The sequence below is a fragment of the Balaenoptera acutorostrata genome, chromosome 1, assembly GCF_949987535.1.
Source record: "Balaenoptera acutorostrata chromosome 1, mBalAcu1.1, whole genome shotgun sequence".
Taxonomy (NCBI): Eukaryota; Metazoa; Chordata; class Mammalia; order Artiodactyla; family Balaenopteridae; genus Balaenoptera; species Balaenoptera acutorostrata.
Window position 1 is genome coordinate 165,996,997 of NC_080064.1, and position 23,564 is coordinate 166,020,560.

Consider the following 23,564-nt stretch of genomic DNA (forward strand, 5'->3'; position numbering starts at 1 on the left):
CTGGCAATAGCATCAGCCCAACATCTGTTTTGTAAGCCATTTACTTTTAGATGTGGAATGAGTGACTGTCTCCAGCTAAAGAAACTGAAAGAGTCAACTAGAAGTTGAGGGGTTTATAACTTACCAATCCTGCCATATCCTAACACTTCTAAAGGTAAGAGTAACCTGTGTCCCACATTCATTTCTCTGCTTCTTCCTCATGAGCATAGATCAAATCCCCTCACCATCCCCACCCCCTTCTATTTCATTACTAAGGCACTATTAGGTACATATATGCTCAGAGAAAACACCACATTCAGGTAGAATGCACTTTAACAAAGATGATTAGCTTATTACTAGAGTATCTGTTAACTCTCTAACCAGTGCTGTTATCTATTCAGTTATGCAAACCAGATATCTAGGGCCCTTCCATTACTACTATTTAACCTATTTCCAAGTCCTGTTAATGCAATCTCCTCATTGTTCTCCAAACTACCTCCACTGTCACTCTTCATGTTCCATGATCTCTTGGTTTTCAAAGTGGGATTCATATATCCCAGAATGCTAAACATACCCTAGGGTAGGAAAGAACATAGTAGTACTTCCATTTCTGTTAATTTTTTTCTCATCCTTTTTACAGTTCTATTTTTTCATGTTTTACAATGTATGCAATATGTCAACGCCAAACATATACATAAGCTATAAATACACGTGCATTAGGAGATAAGCTCAAAAATTAAGGGACCACCAGCCTAGACTATTAAATAAACTGTCCATTCTGATGTTGTACCTCTCCCGTTCCCCACAGCAGCCAGTGATACTTCAATAACTAAACCAGATCAAATCATCTCCCTTAGTAAAATCTCTTCAATATCTTCCCACTGATCTTAAGATAAATAGCAAACTCCGGTGCTTTCTCCCCATGATGTGGCTGTGGCCTAACTCATCCAATTCATACTTTGTTTCTCTCTACACTCCAGGTACATTGGTCTTCCAGATTTTCAAATGAGCTATATGCTCCTCCCGCTGCAGGGCCTTTTTTACACATGCACATGCCTTCTGCCTGTGATATTCTTCTCTTGGTCAACTAGTACGCTTCCTTTTTGTACTAATTAGAACTTTCTGGCAGTCAACACTCAACTGGAGTTACTATTAGCCCCCAGACAACTAATGTAATTATTTCTCCCTCCTTCACTCAGAATTCTTATTTCCTATTTCTAGTTTTATAATTATATATGTTTTTTCCCAGTTATCCACTTCAAAAAATTTGAAAGGAGATAATAAGCGTAAGTATAAAATTGGGTAATACCAAATTTTCTAAGAAATATGAAGAATCTGTCTAAAGACTTAGGAGAAAAGTTTTCATACATTAAAATTAGGCCAAGTGGTACAAACTTATATTCAGACAAGAAAGAAAGTGGGAGACAGAGAGAAAACAGATGTGTGACATCCTACAAAATGAAAGTTTGGGGCGGGGGGGATGATAAAGGCACCCAATTCCATGGGCTAGGCTCATTTGGGGGTGGTGGGCAATCCAATGAGATGAGACCACCTCAGATCATTTTTAAGGAAACGCATGCAATTTTGCTTCCTCATCCACATGTAAAGAGCTGAAATTCTTTTAACCAAGAAAAGTGTTTTCATTCTAAAAGTATAATACAGAAATTTTCAAAGACCATGTCTGTTCTTTCCTACTTTTGTAAGAGAAAAAGAATTAAGAGAACCAAAAAAGTATGCAGTTCTAAGGTAATGCTCTTGGATGTGGGGAAAAAGTGAAGGAAGGACAATGCTGGGCAAGAAAACTGAGCCTGGGGACGAAGAGAATAAACTTCAGAGATTTCACAAATGGCCAAGCATTCATCTCTATTTACATTCAATTTGGCAAAGAAAACTACTACACAATTCTACTTTCACAATTTACCAAGTTTTTAAATGTTGAGTTTTTTAAACTAAAGAAGATGAGGAGGCCTTTCTGCTTTGGTTGTAACCTCCTTATTTAAAAAAAATATTAAGTATTAGTCATTACTTTCACTGTATACCATACTCCTACAACTTTAACACACATACATCAATTGTGAAAATAAGAAAGTCAATTGTTAAAACTTAGAGAGTATGCCTAGATACATGAACACATGCTTTCTTATAATGACTTACTTTTCAAACTGCCATACATGATACCTGCTACAAAATATATGAACCTTGAAAAAATTACGCTAAGAAGCCAGTCACCAAAGATCACATATTGTATGATTCCATTTATATGAAATGTACAGAACAGGCAAATCCATAGAGACAGAAAGCAGATTAGTGGCTGCCAGGAGCTGGGAGGTATGAAGGAATGGGGGTGGGGTAAGAGTAGGGGTGGTGATAGTGACTTAGGGGCACAGGGTTTCTTTCCCACGTGATGAAGATGTTCTAAAACTGATTGTGGGGATAGTTGCCCAATTCTATGAATATACTAAGAACCACTGAATTGTATACTTTAAATGGGTAAACTGTATGGTACAGTAAAGCTATTAAGGAAAACAAAAAGTGCCATGTCATGCTTGTATTCTTCATCTTAGAATTGTTTATAACATAAAGCTGAAAAATATCCCAGTGCCTATTTCTTTTCTATTACAGAAAATATTAAAGGTGATTACCTCTGGATGGTGGAATTTTCTTTAAACATTTTTTAAAATCCATTTATTTATTTATTTATTTATTTATGGCTGCGTTGGGTCTTTGTTGCCGTGCACGGGCTTTCTCTAGTTGTGGCTAGCGGGGGCTACTACTCTTCCTTGTGGTGTGCAGACTTCTCATTGTGGCGGTTTCTCTTGCTGCAGATCACGGGCTCTAGGCATGCAGGCTTCAGTAGTTGTGGCATGCAGGCTCAGTAGTTGTGGTGCACAGGCTTAGTCGCTCCATGGCATGTGGGATCTTCCGGGACCAGGGCTTGAACCCATGTCCCCTGCATTGGCAGGTGGATTCTTAACCATTGCGTGGATGGTGGGACTTTAGATATTTTTACTTTCTTCATTATGATTTTCTGTACTGCTTAAACTTTTATAATAAGCACACAACTTTTTAATCATAAAAAATTTTTTCGCTAGAAAAACAAAATGCTGTGCTGGAAATCCAAGTTCTACTGCCCAGAGCAGTTCTTGTCGGGTGGAGCTCCAACTGGCTCTAGGTTCTGACGAGAGAATTGGATGTACACAATGAAAGAAGTGACTCGATTACTAATACCAGCATGACCCCAAGTGTCTGGAAGGACTGCAGAGCCAGCACCTGGATGTCCCTTCCAAACACTAGAGCTGGTCTGGGAAGGTTCCTTTGCCATCATGTTATTTTTCAGGAGGAAACAAAAATCAAAGGCATTTCTTAGGTCATGACTCTGAATACATATCCATTCAGGATGGTTCATCGAAAACCAGGCCTGTCCTAGTTAAACCAGGACAGCTGTCTACTTCTCCCTGGGAACCCTACTGCCCTTGCCCTTCTCATTTTCTCTGGACAATAATTCGTGATATTTCATCAACAAAACCAAGAAGTAACTTCTATCTAAAACAACCCCGGACAACCCTAACATTTAAATGACAAAAATGTCCACATTTACTTTTGGAAACTCAAAAATAAGTAAAATTTTATTAAAAGAATAGTTTTGATGAATATATAATAAACTGGGTAGATAAACTGGGTTTGTTTACCTCACATGGGGTTTACGAAATAGAATTAAATATAAATAAAGTTATTGGTGTGGGCTGTCAGCAAGTACATAAAAATAAACTTGTTCTACAAACTAAACATCATTAACTTCAGTCTCTGAAATGTAATTATATCCATAACAATATGTATCTTTATTTCACTACTCTTTAAAAAATATGACTCATAATTAGTAGGTCTAAATTTGATATGACAATTCAAACGTGAGGGTGTGTTATTTAGAGGAAACATCAAATATTCAGACAAACAAAGAAAATGAAAAAAGCCATCAGCTATGTGGTCAAACTTATAAAAATTAAGGAAACTTTAAATTAGGAATGCCATATTCCCACTCTTAAGAATCCATAGATGTTACCCGAGAAAGAACAACTTCTTCTGGAAAACTGTGCACAAAATACTTATTATCGTATTTTAAATGATATTCTTGGTAATATTTTAGTTCAACCTGTATCCTATGTCATTTTACTTTCTTCATTAGACATTTTCCACGTTAAATCTTAGCCTTTTACTACTCATTCTCTAAAAATGAACTACAAAAGCAGCAGTGACACATTGTTATTTAAAAACAAAACAGGGGGAGGGGAAAAAGAGAACTTCAATACCAGCTAGAGCTCAGAAGGAAACACACTGTAAAATACCAAAACTGGTAGAGCCTAAGATCCTTCCAATTTATTGTGAGTTACTACTTTATATTGTGTTAGAGTCAGCTGTCTGCCTCACTAGACTTCAAGATGCTCAAAGGTAGTATCCGTGCCATACTCATCTTCCCATTACCAGCAACCAGCATGGTACTTGGCACACTGTAGGTGACTGATAAATTTATTTAACTAAATAGGAGTTTTACAGAATCAATGCAACTTAATCAGAACTCGCTAAAGGCCTACTATGTGTTATAAGTACCTTTACATATAGCAATCCATCTAAATAATGCAAATAGGAGAGAATAAATATGAGAATGAATGAATCTGTATATAATTTTATAATAAAGAAGCAGGAGATATATACAAGACCAGAAATATTTAAACAAAAGTCAGGGAAATAAAACCATCTTCAACTAAAAAAACACCTTTATGTGGATGGGTAAGTGGGGGTTCCTATAAAGCCTTGTTCAGCATAATATAAAGAAATCCCAGAACACCCAGGAAATCTATATCTGAAGTTTTTAATGGACTATAAGGTTGAGATCCCACAAGCTTCCAGGAAAAAAAAAAATCAACTCTTTAAAAAGCAAAGAAGGGACTTCTCTGGTGGCACAGTTGTTAAGAATCCGCCTGCCAATACAGGGGACACGGGTTCGAGCCCTGGTCCAGAAAGATCCCACATGCTGCGGAGCAACTAAGCCCGTGCACCACAACTACTGAGCCCACACGCCACAACTACTGAAACCCGCGCTAATAGAGCCCATGCTCCACAACGAAGAGCAGCCCCCCTCGCCACAACTGGAGAAAGATTGTGTGTAGCAACGAAGACCCAACACAGCCAAAAAACAAATTTAAAAAAAAAAAAAAAAAAGGCAAGGAAAAAGTCTGGTCCATAGCCAATTCCCAGTGTGAAGAAATTCAGGTGAAGGTAAGTTATTTCCCCAAGCCTCATGACCAAAAAGCATCAGAAGGCAGGGCACAAGAGAACTGTTAAAGGGAGGGGTGACTCTAGAAAACAGGGAGGCGTCTCTAGAAAGGCAATCTGGTTGTATCTCTTCCGGCAACGACTTCATGCTGAATTTGTTTTTAAGCAAGTCAAGACTCCACAGGCCGGCTGCAGGGACCATAGCATCACTATTCACAGGAAGATAAAATGCACAAGAAATACTTACAGGAAGTTTTAAATGACACTTGTTCAAATTCATACTTTAATGAATAAAAGGGTAAATAAATATTGGCAGAGAAATAAATAACTGCTGGACTAATCGACAATGTGGAAATATCAGAGAGTCATGAAAACCTAGCTCTTATCTGTGTTATGATACTTGAAAATAAAGCTGTACTACCCAAACTGAGGCCAAAATACCTACTTAAGAGGGAAAAGATATAATTCAAGCTGATTTCCCAAAAGAATAGTATCCCATTTGGAGCAGAAAAAGTTATAGCTTCCTAAGAACAAAACTCTAGCGACTCAAACATCTATTCATGTAAATAATACTATAAATTACTACTACTGTACTAACTATATTTGAGAGCTGTTTATATATCTTAGTCCAGATTAATAAGATTGTAGGGTACATTTAAAAATGTATGTATGGCCCACGGGGCCGCCTGCCGGTCGGAATGGCAGCCCCCCGGCGCGGAGGGCGATGAGGCCGGCGCCAAAGTGAGCGCGGCATGGAGGGGCCTGCCTAACTGGGACCCGTGGCCCTGCGTCTTCTGGCTGCGACGCGGGTCCTGCGCACGCTGCGGGGTCGCAGCCGCCGGGCGGTGGGCGCCCGAGGGGCCGGGAGGCGAGCCGGGGCCCCCAGGCGGGTGTGGGCATCGTGTCCACAGCCAGCGTCCCCGAGGCCGCGCTCGGGCCGTGATGACCGGTGAAGCTGTGCTGCGACAGCGCGGCCGACTTCTTCCCTGTGTCCAGTAGTGGTCTGGAGGGTTATTTGTCAAGGTGTAAAAAACTCTACCACTCTTAAGACAGTAAACTTCACGGGGTGTCATCTGACATGGCAGGGAGCAGATCACATGGCCAAGATCTTAAAGTATCAGACTACCAGAAGGCATGAAGAAACCTGGGCTGAGAGTCTTCGTTCCAGGAGACCTGATCTTGACTGTATGGCTGGCTTGAGGCGTATCCCTCTGAGCTGCAGCACGCTCATTGGTGACCTGGGTGCAAGTGCTTTGGCAGAATCTCTTAGTGAGGATTTATGGCTTAGAGCACTTGACCTGCAGCAGTGTGGCCTCACCAGTGAAGGAACAAAGGCTTTACTAAAGGCCCTTGAAAGCAACAGAACTCTGGTCGTTTTGGATATAAGAAAAAAATCCACTTGTTGATCATTCTGTGATGAAAGCAGTTATCAAAAAAGTTCTCCAGATGGAAGGAGTGCCAAGTCAGAGGCTCAAAGATTTGGAAAGAGACAGTTTAACAGAAAAGATTTGTCCTTGGAGAACGGAGCTCATGCTTTCAGTCGGGAAGTGAATGGATGTCTAGAAAACGGGAGCCAGACAAGTGGTGAGGAGTGCAGAGTGGAAATAGCAGAGAAAAATAAGTCCCCCAAACCTGTTTCCAAACTTTGCATGCCCAGGAGAAGCAAGTCCGATGGAGAAACAAACTGTAAGAGCGCTTGACTCGTTTGATCTCGTTGGAGTCCGGTACCGCCTAAGGGGAGGACAGACTCGGCGCCATAGGGTCTGTCTGTTCCCCCCACACACAACCCCTCCACCAGCAGTACTTGTTTTTTGTGTATCTTTTTTTTTATTTTAGTTTTTGGGGGGTGGGGGCTGGGGGGTGGCTGTGTTGCTCGGCTTGTACGATCTTAGTTCTCCAACCAGGGATCGAACCCGGGCCCTCGGCAGTGAGAGTGCAGAGTCTTAACCACTGGACCGCCGTGGAATTCCCTCTTGTGTATACTTCTAACTAGCTTAGATATATACTTTAAATTTTTGTCTTCGACCAAGTTATAGAGCATTAGATCCCCAAATGCGGTTGAATTTATGAGGTATAAGATAACAGGAGCTGCTGATATTTATGACTTGTAAGTTACATGCCTGTTTAAGCTAAACATTTATTCTTAGACTCCTTCCCCGCTGGTAGTCAGAGTAACTCTTCTGGAATTTTTAAAAATAAGAGCCTGGGACTTGAGCTCAGGTCAGGTGCTTGGCCACTTCATCGTTTGACGAAATAAGCAGAGGCTCTGTTTCCTTGTCCGTCTCAGGGTTGGGCCCTTCATACAAGAGCTTGTGTTAAAATGGCCTAGCACACTGGCAGGTGCTAATTTGATGACTTTATGAAGACGGTGGTTGCTTAGAATAAGAAGAGAAGGGTACTTAATCCTCAGAACCTGGTCTGTGCACCAGCTTGGTGATGCTGAAGAACTGTACCTTCGCTGTGAACTCTTTATTCATAGTGGCTTTTTTGTTTCTTTTCTGTAAGCAGCTGAAGTCTCATGTAGCCCCAGGATTACAAGGCAAACTACCAGGCAGACCACCATCACATCTCATTTCACAAGGGGGTCAGTATATAATGAATGGACAGCCCCCATTTTAGGGGCCAACTGTTTTTGGTAAAACACATGTAGAATTAGTAGGATGTAACTTAGTAATTCAGACTTCCACATTGCTTAGGTTTTCCTTTTGATATTCTGTTTTTAGACATTCATGAACAGCATTTCTGAAGACCTCATCCATTTTTACTCTTAGCATAGGAAACTTCAAATGTACATACACAAAATACCAAGGATAGTAAAATGAACCCCTGTGTACCTATCACCCAGTATCAACAGTTAACAGCTCCTGGCTGTTGTTTCATCTATACCCCCATATGCTCCAAGTGAAAATTATTCCAAATGGATTACAACTCCATACACACCCATGTCCCCCCAGTTGGATTACTTTGAAACAAATCGGACATGTCATCTTATCCACAAATACGATATTTCTAGCTGACAAGGTCTCTTTCTCTGACAAGTTTTTTATTCATATTTTGCTATAATTGCTAACATCTAGCAAACAGTCTTTTGAAGAAGACAAAACATGCCTTATAAAGTGTAACAGTTCCTTACTAACAAATATATAGCAGTGTTCATACCTCCCCTTGTGTAACAGAGTTTGGTTGACTTGTTCCTTAAGCCTTTCAAGTGATAGATTCCTTATTTTCTTGCCATTTATTTAAAGAAAATAGGTATTTTGTCTAATATCTTCTAGGTCTGGCTGACTGCATCGTTTTGGTGGTGAATGTGTTCCCTTGTCTCCAGTTTTCCGTCAACTGGTAGTTAGGTCTAGAGTCCTGATCAGATTCCAGCTTTATTTTGTGCTACTTCATTGACGGTATGGGGCTGTCCATCAGAGGCATGTAATGTCTCTTTGGTGATTCTAGCAGCCGTTGATCAAAGTCTAGATCCATTATTTCTTAGGGTTTGCAAAACGGTGGTATTCTAAACCTGTCATCCAAAGAAACATTAAGCTCGAAGCTTGTTTTAATGTCCTGGCAAAAAGGGCTTCTCCTTGGAGGGAAGAGGGTGTCCGTGCCCTGAATCTTTCCAAACAGAGGGTACTCTTGGTAGGGAGGAGTATAAGTTGTTTTGTGCCCACTGCAAGTCTAGGGTCTGGCTGAGCTAACAGTTGGCCTTACTGTGTGTGACAGCCCTGCCAAACGGAAACCTGAGGAAGACCCTGAAAAAGCAAAATCAGGTGATTCTGTCGATGAAGAAGAAAAAGACCAGGTAGGGCTCGCGTTTAAGTTTCTTAACTCTGCCTTATTTTGGTACACTTGCTGGTAATTGTGAATTTACACTTGGTCTGTCTATGGACCGTAAGTGACTGAGAGGGTGTTAGAACATATCCCTGGACCCTGGGCAGTACGAAGTGTATTATGGTTAGACCCCAGGACTCAGCAGGCCCGTAACTTTGGTGTGTTCTCTCCTGTCTACCTTCCTACCTCTCCAGCTGTCAAGATTTGACAGTCAAACCAGCAGATGTGATGCGTTTAAAGCATTTCCTTCTGATGTCAGATAAGCTCCTTTCCCACATCTAATCTCTCTATAAAAGCAGAGTTGTCGTGTTATTATGTGTATTGTAATAATGCTGCTTAGACTTTTTAGGTTAGAAAACTGGCGGCTTGCCAAAGGCCTCCAATATAGAAAATGTCAGTCTCTAGCACTGTCCCATGTGACTTGAGGGGCAAACCTAGATACTACCAGATGGTCACACACTATCTATTTCATTCCTGCCACAGGATTAGCTGTGTAAGTCGGGAAGTCTGTAGGTTTACAGGTGGGTAGTAAATGCCCTGTTACCTGCTAAAGATGAGTATCCGTGGTTTGCTCTAAGGCAGGGTTTCTCAACCAAGGCATTGACTTTTGGGGCCAGATAAACCTTTGCTGTGGGTGTGAGTCCTGTGCATCGTAGAGTGTTTAGCAAGGTCCCGACCTCTACTCACTAGATGCCCGTAACATTCCCTCTCTCTCCTCCCAGTTGTGACAACCAAAATCACCTTCAGACTTTCCCAGATGTCCCCTGGGGGGCACAACTGCACTGAGAGAGAAGCACTGGACTCAAGGCTAGCAATATCATTGAGGTAGACTTGACGTCCTGTTGTAAAAGACATACTCATTCTCCTGTTTTTATTTTGGAAATTAGATGCCACTGTTCATGATCCTTATTCAGATGTCTGTAATTAAGTTTAGTCAGACTACCCACTCATAGGTGGGACACTGAGACAGAGGGAAACAGCTTGTCCAAGTCACATGGCCACATCCCTTGCCTCCTAAGAAACCGTGTCACAAGGGAAAGCAAGCTGGCTCTTGTAATATTGACAAGTGTTTTTTTTAAACAAATGTGCCAGTTTTAGAGTTGTTCTTTGCCCTCTAACCTTTTGGAGGGCTTCCATAGCCTTCAAGCTTCTGAAGAAACGAACTGGGGCACTCTTTCCCAAGCAGGAAGCAGTTTCGCTGGCAGTGTGTGAGAGGCCTTGGGGACTTGGAGGATGAACACTTGCTGCAACAGGGTTTATCCCGATATGCTAGAGTAAGGCTCAGTGCACCACACCGGTGCTATCAGGTAGTGTTTGTTGGTCAAATAAGTAGTACTACAGAGAGAATCTTACTTTAGTCAATTTCAAGTTTTGAGATCTCACTATGTTTTTTAAAACAGGTATTAAATACATGCATTTGGTAAAACAGTACAAAAGGCTGTTTGGTACATAGCAGCCAAAGAAAAACAATGTGGCTATTCCGTGCTGAGCTATGCTGTGAGCGTTATCAAATAGATACTGGATTCTGAGGCCTTTGTTCAGGAACAAAAAAGAATATAAAATATCTGATTGCCACAACTAAGGAGCCGGCCTGTGGCAACTAAGACCCGGCACAATTAACTAAGTAGCTAACTGACTAACTATTTTTTAAAATCTCATTAATAGGTTTTTTTTTAAGTATGTATGTATGTATGTATGTATGTATGTATGTATGTATGTATTTATTTATTTATTTATGGATGGCTGTGTTGGGTCTTCGTTTCTGCGCGAGGGCTTTCTCTAGTTGTGGCAAGCGGGGGCCACTCTTCATCGCGGTGCGCGGGCCTCTCACTATCGTGGCCTCTCTTGTTGCGGAGCACAGGCTCCAGATGCGCAGGCTCAGTAATTGTGGCTCACGGGCCCAGCCGCTCCGCGGCATGCGGGATCCTCCCAGACCAGGGCTCGAACCCGTGTCCCCTGCATTGGCAGGCGGACTCCCAACCACTGCGCCACCAGGGAAGCCCCCCATTAATAGGTTTTTAATACGATTTTTAAAAATTAAAAAAAAAAATGTATGTATGCATATATCTTTTGGCCTCTGGCAGAAGGAGACACTGAATAATTTGATCTTTATGTGCAAATAAAATTGCTAGTAAATGTCACTGTATTAGGACTGTCACTAACTGGTTCTGCCAAATTTATTTATACAGTCCAGAAATTATCATTTTAAAGTGTTTTTGAAAACACTAAGTCCCATTGTGGTGAAAGAAGGAACAGAAGGTGCAAGGACCTGAAGCAGGGGAGAGTGCGTTTAGTTAACACAGAGTCAAGAGGGGCCAGCTCATGAAGGAACCCAGAGTCCCGTTAAGAAGCCTGTACTCTATTCTAAGAGCAATGGAAAGCCACTGCAAGATTATTTGGTACACACAACAGAGGTATGCAAAAATCCACCCTACCTCCTATGAACATAAGGTCATTCTCTAGTATTATCTGCGGAAGACACTAGAGACCTGTTTCCCGGGAATTAACATCACCCATGCAGTCAATATCTTCAAATTGGGGATGTATGATTCTAAGACTTAAAGAAAATGTTAAATCCATGGAGACCAGTGACTTTAAATCTGAATAAGAAAAAAGTAACTCTTTGTTTTTAGTATATTGAATAGTATTATCACAGTAAAGATCAGGACAATATTTGCATAGGAAACTCCTCAATAAAAATACATTTCTTCCTACATGAATGGCACTTTCATAGCCAAATATCACTGAAAATTTCCAGAAAACAGCAGTCATTTGTTTCCTCACGTGAATCATCTCAGAAATTGCAAAAGCCTACAGAAATAGCAGGTCTACCTTAAAGGAGTTATTTCTGGTATCTTTACATGAGTAGCATGCTATATTTGCCTATACCACTTCCTAATTACCACTCTGTACCATGCATGGTACTTACACTGCCTTGCAGGTATGTCTGACCATGGCGTATCTTCTCTACACAACTGCTCCTTAAGGTCAACAATTTCGAATCATTCATTTTTGTTTCCCTAGTATCATGTAACATAGTACCTCTATTAGGAGTACAAGTAATTCAGTTTACTGTGGCTTTTCCTCTTTTAGATGGGATCATCTACCTCTTAGGAATTTTTAATGGGTTAATAAAACAATGTCATAATATTCTTTATATATAAAAAGCTGATGTCAAAATACCACTATTTAATACCATCTTCAAAAGATTAATTAGAATTTTTCTATCTTGCCTAGATCATAAAAACAGGAATGCCCAATGTTAATTCAGAGGCACTGCACCAATGTGCATATGCTCTTTGCTGAATACAAACATGGACAACCCAACAGTACACACTCTCACTTACAGACCGACGAAAGCATGTCCAAAATTAAGCTGTGATCCTGAAACTAATATAATATTGTAATATACTATACTTCAATTGGAAAAAAATTAAGCTGTAAAAATTGGGCCACAGATTTGGCTGCCACTGTGTGTTGTGATTGGTCTCATGAGAGTAGAAGTGGTTCCTGCAATTCGTGTCTTGTCATCAACAGACAAGTCAGATTCTATTCTATCAAAGCTTCTCCCTGCATCCCCGTTTAAAGACGAAGAAGTCCGACAAAAGGTATCAGAATTTTCGACTGTTTAACAGCCAGCAAATGCTTCTCCAATTTATGAGCAACAAATATGATTAAAATTCAGGAATACAAGTAAAGTAACTGTATACAAATTACTAATCTCACACAGGAAAACATGTAAATAATCACGGGTGACATCCTCAGTTCACTGCAGCACCATTAATTAAATTTCAAGCTTACTGTAAAATAAGCCTGAAGAACTGAAGTCACCAGCTAGACCTGTAACAGACAATACATTAATAAGATGCCCAACTACCAGAGAAACAAGAATGAGAGGCAGAATAGTGTCTGTCTGACAACAAACTTCAGGCTAAAATAACTTTCTATATGATTATGAAATACAGATTTATCAAAAAAACCTTGTCTCTTTTAGTTATTTAATCAATCCCACTTTGGAGCAGGACAATATCCTACGTCCCACAACATAAGACTAAAGCTGTGCTTATGAAAAATGCAATATCAGACCTGAGTTATCAGACTTGAGTCAAGCCAAAGCAGCTTTCCCAAACAGTTAGTGACTAGAAGCTTAAAAGTCATGAAGTAAATACTTTAAAATTCTTTTATTATAAATAAAAATTCACATATGAATATATATAATAATTTATATGTTAGAACAGTCACCCAAATCACTTTGCATAAGCACTTAGCTCTCTTACGTAACGCTGGCTGAGAAAGGCTGGGAGAGAGGCTATAAGATATGATGGGTAGGGCACAGGAACCAGAAGCCTAACTCAGTAGTTCCCAACCTTTTCAACAACTAGAAACCCATTTATTATTTTAACTAACCCCCTTGGACTCCATGTTTAGGGTGAGCTTGTCCAAAGGAACTGTATTTATCATTAATCTTTGTTCTTCCATAAGTAAGCAAAGATATATAAATGGTCGTGTTCAATTCAGGCACTGGGACTATTGCAACTCTTCTTATCAGTATTTTGGCACAGTCACAAGATCTTCAAAGTGTCAACAGTAGTTAATTAGAACTTACTGGTTTTAGATAAATAAGCATCTCCACAAAGAGCTGACAAATTTAGTCTCAAACAAAGAAGCTTAATATCTGAGTTAGGAGGTACAACCCTATCACTGGAATGTATGATGTACATCGTTTATTTAGCTTTCCAAAACACTGAAAATTATCTCAGAACTCTATCAGTTGTTCTGTAGTAGCTTTGCGGGTAATAAGTTGAAAATCATTGTTCTAACCCAAACAGAATTATCTCCCAAGGAAAAGGGCATTCATATATAACGTGTATGCTAACTCTGTTAATAAATTACTAAACTGTGGGCTTAACATATTTGTTCTCTAAAAGCTATTTACAGACAAAAACTGTGCCCATGTACCATTCTTTCTAAAACCTGGACTCAGGTTCGCAGGAAAAATTCAAACTTATGCTGAACTACATTTTCATTTTTCACCTCTTTCTCCCAAACTACTGATTTTCTTCACATAGCAGAAATAACTTTAGGTCCCACATTATCTGCAAACAGATATGATACTCTCCCAGAGATCTCTACTGTTGCCATGTGAAAATGGGCAGCCAGAATTCCTTTTTAAAGAAAAACTTACCTAAGGGGATAAAGCAGTCATACAATAGTGATTTCCTGTTTAAACGCACCTGATTCTATCACTGTAATCCCTCTCCTATTTGAATTTTCTTCTCTATTCTTACTATTTCTGCCTCCACTCAGAAACTTAAGGCTTGTCTCCCGGCCTCCAGCAGCTCCCTTTTCAAACCACTGCTGGCCTTCTGAAGTACAGCTCTGTTCACGTCATTCCACTTGCTCAAAAACGTACACTAAACCTCTATCACCCACAGCTCTCAAAGGCCCTTCTTGATCAGACCTACCTTTCTGACTTTAATCCCCACCAGGCCAATCAAACGACTCCTGGTCTACAACAAGCTCATTCTTTCCACTTTTGTACTCCTACGCTACTTCCTAGGCCGGATATGCCTCCCCGCCCCCCCACCCCCCCACCCCACCCCACCCCCCCGCCTCATGTCCCTATGCCTGCATTTTATCTATCTTTCAAAATCAGCTCAAAAAGCCATCTCATCATCAACACTTCCCCCAATTGTTCCAGTGAAAAGAAATCTCATTCCGCTTCTCATACTCACACAGGATTTTATCCGTACCTCAGATATGACTTCCTCTTTTGGATTATGACTGTGTCTTATCTCCTCTACAAGAGTAGAAGAATCCTTGAGGGCAAGATTTGAGTCTTATTTCCCCTTGCATGTATCCAAGGATGGATAAATTAATTAATTTTCTACAGGGGAGGAGGAACATAACATGGTATATCTGTACCAGGCAGTAAAGACAAAGAAGAGGTTGGAGAAAACTTCAAAGTCTCTCTACCACTTTCATTCCTCTAAGTAAATTAATCCACATGGTAGAATTTTCTGTGTATTTTTAAATGTTAGCACTAAAAAATAACATTCTGCTGTATAGTTTAAAAATACTAATGTCTTTATCTCATTTAATTCCCATGATATCCTAACACAGGTATTCTCATGATCCTTTTATATAGTATAAGGAAACAGCTTCAGAGAAGGCAACCTGCCACCAGAGGAACAGTCAACCCTGGAGTCTTTTACCTCCAATTTTAAGTTCTTTCCACAAAATCAAAATGAAGGACCACAAATTTTACTAAAAACCATAAAACAAAAAGTAAATGAAAGTTCTTCTCTTTCCTGTTTTCTCACCTGAAACTGACTTCCCTCAAAAGCCTTTTAAAATATGCTTTGAAGATCTTGAATTGAAAAGCAGAGAAATGCAATAAAAAGAAATGGCCCAGGGGTCGGAAAACCCAATCCCCGTTGTGCCTCCCTTTCTAGGTATATGTGACCTCAGGGAAGTCCCACCTCTCCATATCAGTCTTCCTAATTCGAAATTGGGGGTGACAGATTAACCTCACATTATTGTGGAGACTGAATTTATAAATGGGGAAGGGTGTGAAGAGGTAAGTTAGAGAAGGAAGCAGTACATGGCAGCACCCACAAGAAAACTGTCCCACCCACCCAACCCCCAAACCTGTTACTCATTTAATCCTGATGAACAGCTAATGCTTTATCTGTTTCAGTGTTACTTCTCCAGTAAGATTATTGATTAAGGAGAGCTAGAAGTGAAAACTATTATCCAAGACCACCTTTAGAATCCATCATCACCAGTTGCCCAAACTGACACATCTGGTAATTGTCTTAGAACACCACCCTCTCTTCCCTGACCTGTCCGTTATGTCTCACAGATATAGTGGAAAGAGGCTGAATGCTAAAATTAAATCTGGGTACAAACGCCACTTAAGCCACTGTCTAGCTGTGGGCCCTTGGGCCAGGCCAGTGACCTTCTGAAAGCTCCATCATCTCTAAAGCAAGGATAATGCCACCAACTTTGCAGTGTTGTTATAAAGTTTATCAGTAATAAACGTGCCCAATTAGGACCTGCCACACAGCCGGTGCCTGATAAACAGATTATTATTCTTGCCTCAGAACTGCTTTAACGACTAAATGAGGACATAAGTAGAAGGCCTAGAACAATGTCTTCACAGGCACGGTAGGCACTGAATAAAGTTTGTCACCTCCTCTTCACTCGGCTCCTTTCCTCTTTATACTGTGTCATTTCAGGCCTCGTCGTTCTCACTGATATTATCACAGCGGCGTCCAAAACCCATCTCCATGCCTGCAACCACATGCTCACCAGTCCATCACTTTTGTCCTGAAGCACAAACCTGATCACATCAAACATTTATTCAGCACCCTTCAAAGACCGTACTGCAGACCGACATCATGAGTTGCACACCCTTCAGCAAGAATACAAGGCCCTTCCCTGTCTTATCTCTTGTGACTTCCCTCCCCCAACAGAAACTCTCGTGCCCAAGCCACAACATCACCTGCTTGTTTCCCAATTGCTCCAGGCTCTCATGCCTCCAAGCCAATCCAGAATGTTCTTCTATCACCTACTCATTCTTTAAAACATAGCTCAAGCACCACCTTCTCTTCAAAACTTTCCTTTAAGCTAGAATTTTCTTCTGCATACTTCATTCACAACATTTTACAAACCGAATTCTAATTTTGCTGTGAAATCCTGGAAGGCAAGGGATAGGCCTTATCATGTTAGTTTTATTCCCAGTGCCTAGCACAGGACCTAAGCTCAAAACCTGTTTGATGGTTTCTGTGATATAACCTTAATATTGCTCCCATGAATACTGGCATTCTGGAAGAATGAAAAATAACTGTCACTATAGAACATATAAAGTATTTCTAGAAACTTTTTGAGATATTTTAAATCCATTTAATTCCAAAACATATCTCAAAAAGATTAAAAAATGCTAAGATAAAACTCATACAAATGCACACAGTGAAAGGTTTATCAGGCCCAGTTAACAGTTAAAAAAATGAATGGAATCTCAGTCTTTATAAATATTTAATTACAAAGTCTAAAGAAAATTTCCAACAGGAGGATATCTTGCTTTCAATAGATATAAAACAAAATCCAGCAAAAGCAGTCTTAGTTAATGGTAAAATATTTTAAGGTTTTCCTCTTATAAAGGTATGCTTAACCTCGGTTCAGTAGAACAATAGTAGAATAATCTTACTGAACACTAATATGATTTTCCTTTTAAAAAAAAAGGAATTTAAAAATTATTTCCTTTTCAAATGACTTGAATCTTTTTCAAAATGAAATAGATTGTGCAAGTTCACACCCACCAATCATGAAAAGGACTGACTTTACATTTTATATAATCCATAACTATTATCTGCAAAACTGCTATAAATGTACTTGATAAATAATACAGAAATCAAAAATATCAGGCGGGATAACGCATTTTGAATGTACTTATTTGAGCCCATTTCCATTAGACAAAGGAAACTGATAAACTGCAGCTTTTGGTATTAAAAGAAAGCACTAATTCAGCTCTTCTTCAAAAATGTTAGAACATGTGACTTGTGTTTTTTAAATTCCAAACAGAACTCACTGTATTTAGCACCTCCTGTACTTTCCAGTATATTAGATACTTGCACATCAAGTTAAAAACAAAATAAAGGAAAACATTCCTGCCACCCACCCTTTTCATAAAAGAAATGGAAATATTAAACATGTACACAGAGCACCTTTTAAAGGTCAGTATGACGAGCTACAGAAAAAGCTGTTTTTTCTTAATTTAAAAATTTTGCTTGAGGATTTAGAGACGTGGGGGGCAAGGGAAAGAGGAAGGGAGAATTGTGTGATTTTTTATTTTGGCAGAGAAGATGGGTTAGTAATTTCCAAATCCTGCTCTAGGGTACATGGGTGCCCCAGTGGTTATGGGCTTCCAACTCCCACATTAATCAGAGAAGCTCTGGAGGTTTGTTTTTGTTTTTGTTTTGTGGGGAGGGGTCTGTATATGAACTGAGCATCTGAAAAAGATTTTGTTTGAACAAAGGTGTTCATAACTTAAAAATGCCTGACCACCACTAAGAAGGACTAACCAATATTCAACGAATAATACATTAACACCTAGTAAACAAAAAAGCCAGAAGCATTCAATATGGAAAACTGGTTTTAAAAAGTGACAAAACACTAAGTAAAAAAGACTAATAGCTGTAGTTACTTTACCTTTATGAATAAGTTTGTTTCTTTCGCTTCTGATCAGAGATTTATGGGGTACAGTGTTTGCTTAGGGAGGGACATACAAGAGTTAAGCTTTCCCAACTTGGTTTTGGCAAGAAGAGAATAGATGGTTTTAGCAAGGAACTGGCTATGAACCCAAAGCAAACAGCTGTGGAAGGGGAAAAGGTGTTCAAGATGAGAGGTGATATTACTGGGTATGTTTGTTTAGGTGGATAGGAGGGGCCCACTAAATAACTCTGGGGTGGGGTACGTACCTATCCTACTTCAGAGATCTACAGAAAAGTTTGTATCCTTTCCCGAGGACACTTCTGATTCATATCATCTAAATCCTCCTATGCCTCCACTGCCAAGCCAATTAATGCTACCAAAAATCAGAGACAGTGTTTAACTACAGTAATTTACAAAAACAGTCATTTTCTAAATAAATCAGATTATAAAGAACATCAGCCATTTTATATGCTTTCTTTGTCTTCTCTGATGAAAAAGCTACAGAACCAAAAGTTCCTTTGCCAGTGACTGGGGCCATGATGCAAGGAGATGGCTAGGATGGACCAACTTCTTCCACCATTCTCTCTCTTTCCTCAGCCCATGATAAGTTGAGACTGTGACAGAGAAGAGAATAAAGCTTCAAAATTATCTGAGAAGAATCTATTCAATTTTTCTGCCTTACCAAAATGCTTGTGTAGCTAATGAGATGATGGGCGATCTTCCCATTTACTAAACTTTCTATAATGTGGAAATTACTTTATAATAGAGAATGTAATTGAGTCTCTCCACATTAAGACTCATTAATTTCAAAAGATCAAGATCAGAAGAAAAAAACATTAGTTAGCATTTGCATTTTGAAAACAAATTATATGAATATACACTGATAAAAACAATCTTTTCCAATTGGTTAAAAAAAATTGATGACAAGATGAACAATAATAATTTTAACCACTTTAAATTAGTAACATTTAATTCCCAATATCCATGGATACTCTTTTGAAGGTTCAGAAATAAAAGTAATGTTACATTGTTCCAAACATGGAGAAGCCAAACGTTATTGTCATACATATGCTCTTAGATCTAAAGTTTGGTCCTTTAATTATTTATTATGTAGTTGATCTATTTAATTAAGATATTAAGAACCACAATTAGAGTTGTTTCCTTATGGTAAAACTATGGCAACAGAAAAGCAATTCTATACCTACAGGAGAATGCTGATAAAATACTGATGCCTGAAAGAAAAGTACAGTGACTTAGATGATCTACATACAAGACTGTACATACGAGCAGACTTTTCTATGCTATTTTCTGGACTTACTGACAAACCAAAAGAAGTTCCGGTGATTTATTTTCTCAAAATAGATAAGATATGAGAGTTATGTACAAATTATTTATAGAGATACTAATTTCCTCAAAAGAAAATCTAATATAAACCACCTATAGGCACAATGTAGTTTTAGCAAGATTCCAAAGGGTCTTCTTACTCTGAAATTCATATGTGAAATAGACTAACACATGGGCTAGATGTTTCAATCCTTTTTAGAATAGGGCAAGGTATAAAATTTAAAGTATCTATAACAGGTTCTGAAATTCTATACCTTCAACAAAATACCAAATTTTAATGTAACTATATAAGTTCCTTCCTCTTAAAATATACAAATAAATTTTATTTATGGCATGCTTATATCAATAAGATTGCTACTAAATACACAAAGGCAAGAGTAATCATATGTCTTGTTTTATTATAACCTTAATTTTCTGATTATAAAATCTATCTCCCGAAAGAGAGAACCACAAATTGGTATATTTTTTCCTATTTTTTTAAGCCAAAATAAAAAAAAAGCTCACCTCTGATACATACACAGTTTTAAATCCTGTGTTTTTTTAAAATAATGTGAATTATTTCTACACATCTTTCTGACCACGATGCAGTGTCAGAGGACATGCAATTCATGACTTGTACCACCTGAGGGCACTCCAAAAAATCTTTAAACAACTTTCAGAATGGAATTTTTATCTACTAGGAAGTAGACAGTCCTACTTGAAGTTCAGTAGTGGCTTAAAAAACATGTTTGAGAAAACATGTGTTTTTTCACAAAAAATAAGATGTGGACAAATATGCATATTCAATCCACTGCATATTCTCTGGGTCTCATGTCCTTGCAATGAAAGTTGAGGTTCTAGATCGGAATAAACAAACTAAATAACTTCAAATGAGGTTAAAAAATTACTAACTACTAACAGTCTCATAAGATTATCCTTTTATAGTACACGTTTATCATCAACAACCAAAAGTTCACATTTTTGTAGAAAACAAGAGAAATTCAAGAATCACTTCAAATACATACATGATTTAAAAGTTGGTCAGAAAAGATTTGGTTTAACATATACATGACACTTCAGTTAAAGAAAACAAGTAACCAGAGGACGCCCTACCTGTTTCCTGTGAATTCAACACTTCTAAGGCATGCATCATGGCACTTGCGAAGACATTGGCATCTTCTTTGCTGCCAAAGTTAAGACCATACACCTGTCTAGCATCCCGCCATTGGTGGAAGGTCTGTGTAGCTTGATTGTACTTCAACCCTTTAGGAATGGCACAATTTATCACGACCTAAAAGACAGTAATTCTTTTTATAGTCAAGCTAATAACTGGCAAAATCAACAACGTCAACAAATCCTGATTGGACATATTCATTCAAACCCGCTCCTGACACACCTTGGCAAAAAATGGTTAAAACAATTATCTAGGGTAAAATTAGTCTGCAGAAGTAACAGTCTGATGGACGTTAGGCTGTCTGATAGTTACAAAGGTCTGGCCTTAAAAGAGTAAATCAGCAAAACGAAAGAAAATCTATATCCCTCATTAAATATATTTGAACATGTTTACTGAGGTATTATAAATTCAGGAAGTGTGTAAAACATAAGCATGTATCTCAGTGATTGCTCCCATGTAGCCAAAACCCTAATCAAGAGATAGGACGTTAACATCAGAAACCTGCTCCTTAACTCCTCCTGCCTCCCAAAAGGTATTAGTCATACCTCTAACATCAAAGATCAGTTTTGTAGGTTTGGGGATTTTATATAAATGGAGTTACACAATACATATTGTAATTTATCTGCCATCTTTCCCTCAAAATTATTTATGAGAGGTATCTATTTGTTGCATGTACTTGTGGTTTATTCTTTTTCATCGCTCTATGGTATCCCATTGTACAAATCATGTTTATTCACCCATTTTCCCATTAATGAACATCTGGATTATTTCCAGCTTGGTGTTATTAAAAATAACAATGTTATGAACATCCTACCAAATGTCCACCAAATGAGCACACATTTCTGTTGGGCACATACCCAGCAGTGGAAATGTCACAAGCCATACCTATGTTCAACTTCAGTAGAAAACTCAAAGTAGCTTTCCATATAGGTCCTATCAATTTTCACTCCCCCAGCAGTATACAAGAGCTTGTACAACTGCACATACAGTGCAACACTGTAATTGGTATAGTCAGTCTTTACTTCAGCAATTCTGCTGGGTATGAATACTACATCGTTGTGGTTCTAGTTAGCATTTCCCTGATTAATATTGAGATTTAGCACCTTTTCATGTTTTAATGGCTATCTAGAGATCTTCTTTTATGAATACCTGCTTAAATTAAATCTCTTGCCCATTTTTTTACTGAGTTGTCCATCTTTTTCTTTGTTGATCTGTAAGAGTCCTTTACATATTCTGGATGATCCCACTGTTGGGATCATCAGTTATGTGTTACAAATACTTCTTCCATTTTGTGACTTGCCTTTTCACTCTCTGAATGGTGTCTTTTGATGAACAGGAGTTCTTATCTTTTATTCAGTCCAAATTCACAATCTTTTTCTTTATAGTTAATGCTTTTTTGTAACCTGTTTAAGAAATGTTTCTCAATCCCAAGTCATGAAAATATTATCCCATATTATTTTATAGAAGCTTTATTGTATTAACTTTCATATTTACATCTCCAATCCAACTGGAATTGATTTATGCCTATGGTATGATATAAGGTTCAAGTTTCCTTTTTGTTTCAATATGGCTGTCCAATTGATCCAGCACTACCTATTAACTTGCTGCAGGTTTACCTTTTTCATAAATCAAGTGACTAAACGGCTCTATTTTGTTCTACTAGCCAATATGCCTATCTCTGAGCCAACATCAGTATCTTAATTATTGTAGCTTTACAGTAGGTCTTGATAGCCACTAGAGTATGTCCTCCTACTTTGTTGTTCCTCAATATTGCTTTGGCTGTTCTCAGTCCTTTGTGTGCAGCTATAATTTTATACTATCAATTTTGTGTTATTTATCCAATCTGCCAGTCTCTGCTTTTAATTGTAGTGTTCAGTCCATTTACATTTAATGTAAATTATATATAAATTTGGGTCTAAATCTATCATACCTTCTTTTAGAGTTGTTTATTATTGTCCCCTCTATTAGCTTGCTAGTTATACATGTTTTCACTGTTGTTTTAGTGGCTGCCCTAGAGATTACAACAGGTACCTTAAACTTATCAAAGACAAATAAAAACTAGTATGTTTATCTTTACCTCAACAATACAAGGACTTACAATACTTTATCTCCAATAACATTCCCTTTCTTCCAATGCCCATCCTAGGAGTCCTACACTAGTTTTAGCAGGTGTTTTAATTCCATTGATATTTTAAACCTCATAAAACATTATTAGTAGTCTTATACAGTTGATGATCATTTAAGATTTACCCAATAGTTACATTTTCTGTTGCTTTTTATTCCTTCCGCCCTCTTCAAGCTTCTGTTTGGACCATTTCTGATACTGAATAACACCGTTTAGAATTTCATTCAAAGCAGATCTCCTGGTGATGAATTATCTCCACTTTGGTTTGTAAGAAAATATCTTTGTTTCACCTTGATTTTTGAAGACTATTTGTATTAGGTTTGGAACTTTAAGTGGCCACTCATTTTCTTTTAGTTCTTTGCAATCTACTGCCTCTTAAGTTTTTGTTGTTTCTACAGAGAAGTCAGCTGACAGTTTATTGTTGCTTCTCTAAAGTTGTCCTTTTTTCACTGACTGCTCTAAAGAGTTTCACCTTGAACTTAGTTTACAGTGATTTTAATATGATGGGTTTATATGTGGTTTTCTTTGTATTTATCCCATTTAAGATTTACAGCATTTCTAAGTTGATGTCCTTTCATCACTTCTGAAAATTCTTGTTCACTATTATGTCTTCAATTACTGCTCCTGCCCCATTCTCTCCTCTCCTCTGGGACT

General features: G+C 38.5%; 1 protein-coding gene across 12 annotated transcripts in view; it reads right to left on the reverse strand.

The window, feature by feature from the left end:
- ENAH (ENAH actin regulator) overlaps positions 1–23,564 on the reverse strand; it is a 160,684-nt gene that overhangs the window by 50,289 nt on the left and 86,831 nt on the right. For all 12 annotated transcript variants that reach the window (XM_057548423.1, XM_057548414.1, XM_057548434.1 and 9 more), the window contains exon 3: positions 20,725–20,902. In XM_057548423.1, coding sequence (XP_057404406.1) covers positions 20,725–20,902 — 178 coding nt within the window. The remainder of the gene's footprint in view (positions 1–20,724; positions 20,903–23,564) is intronic.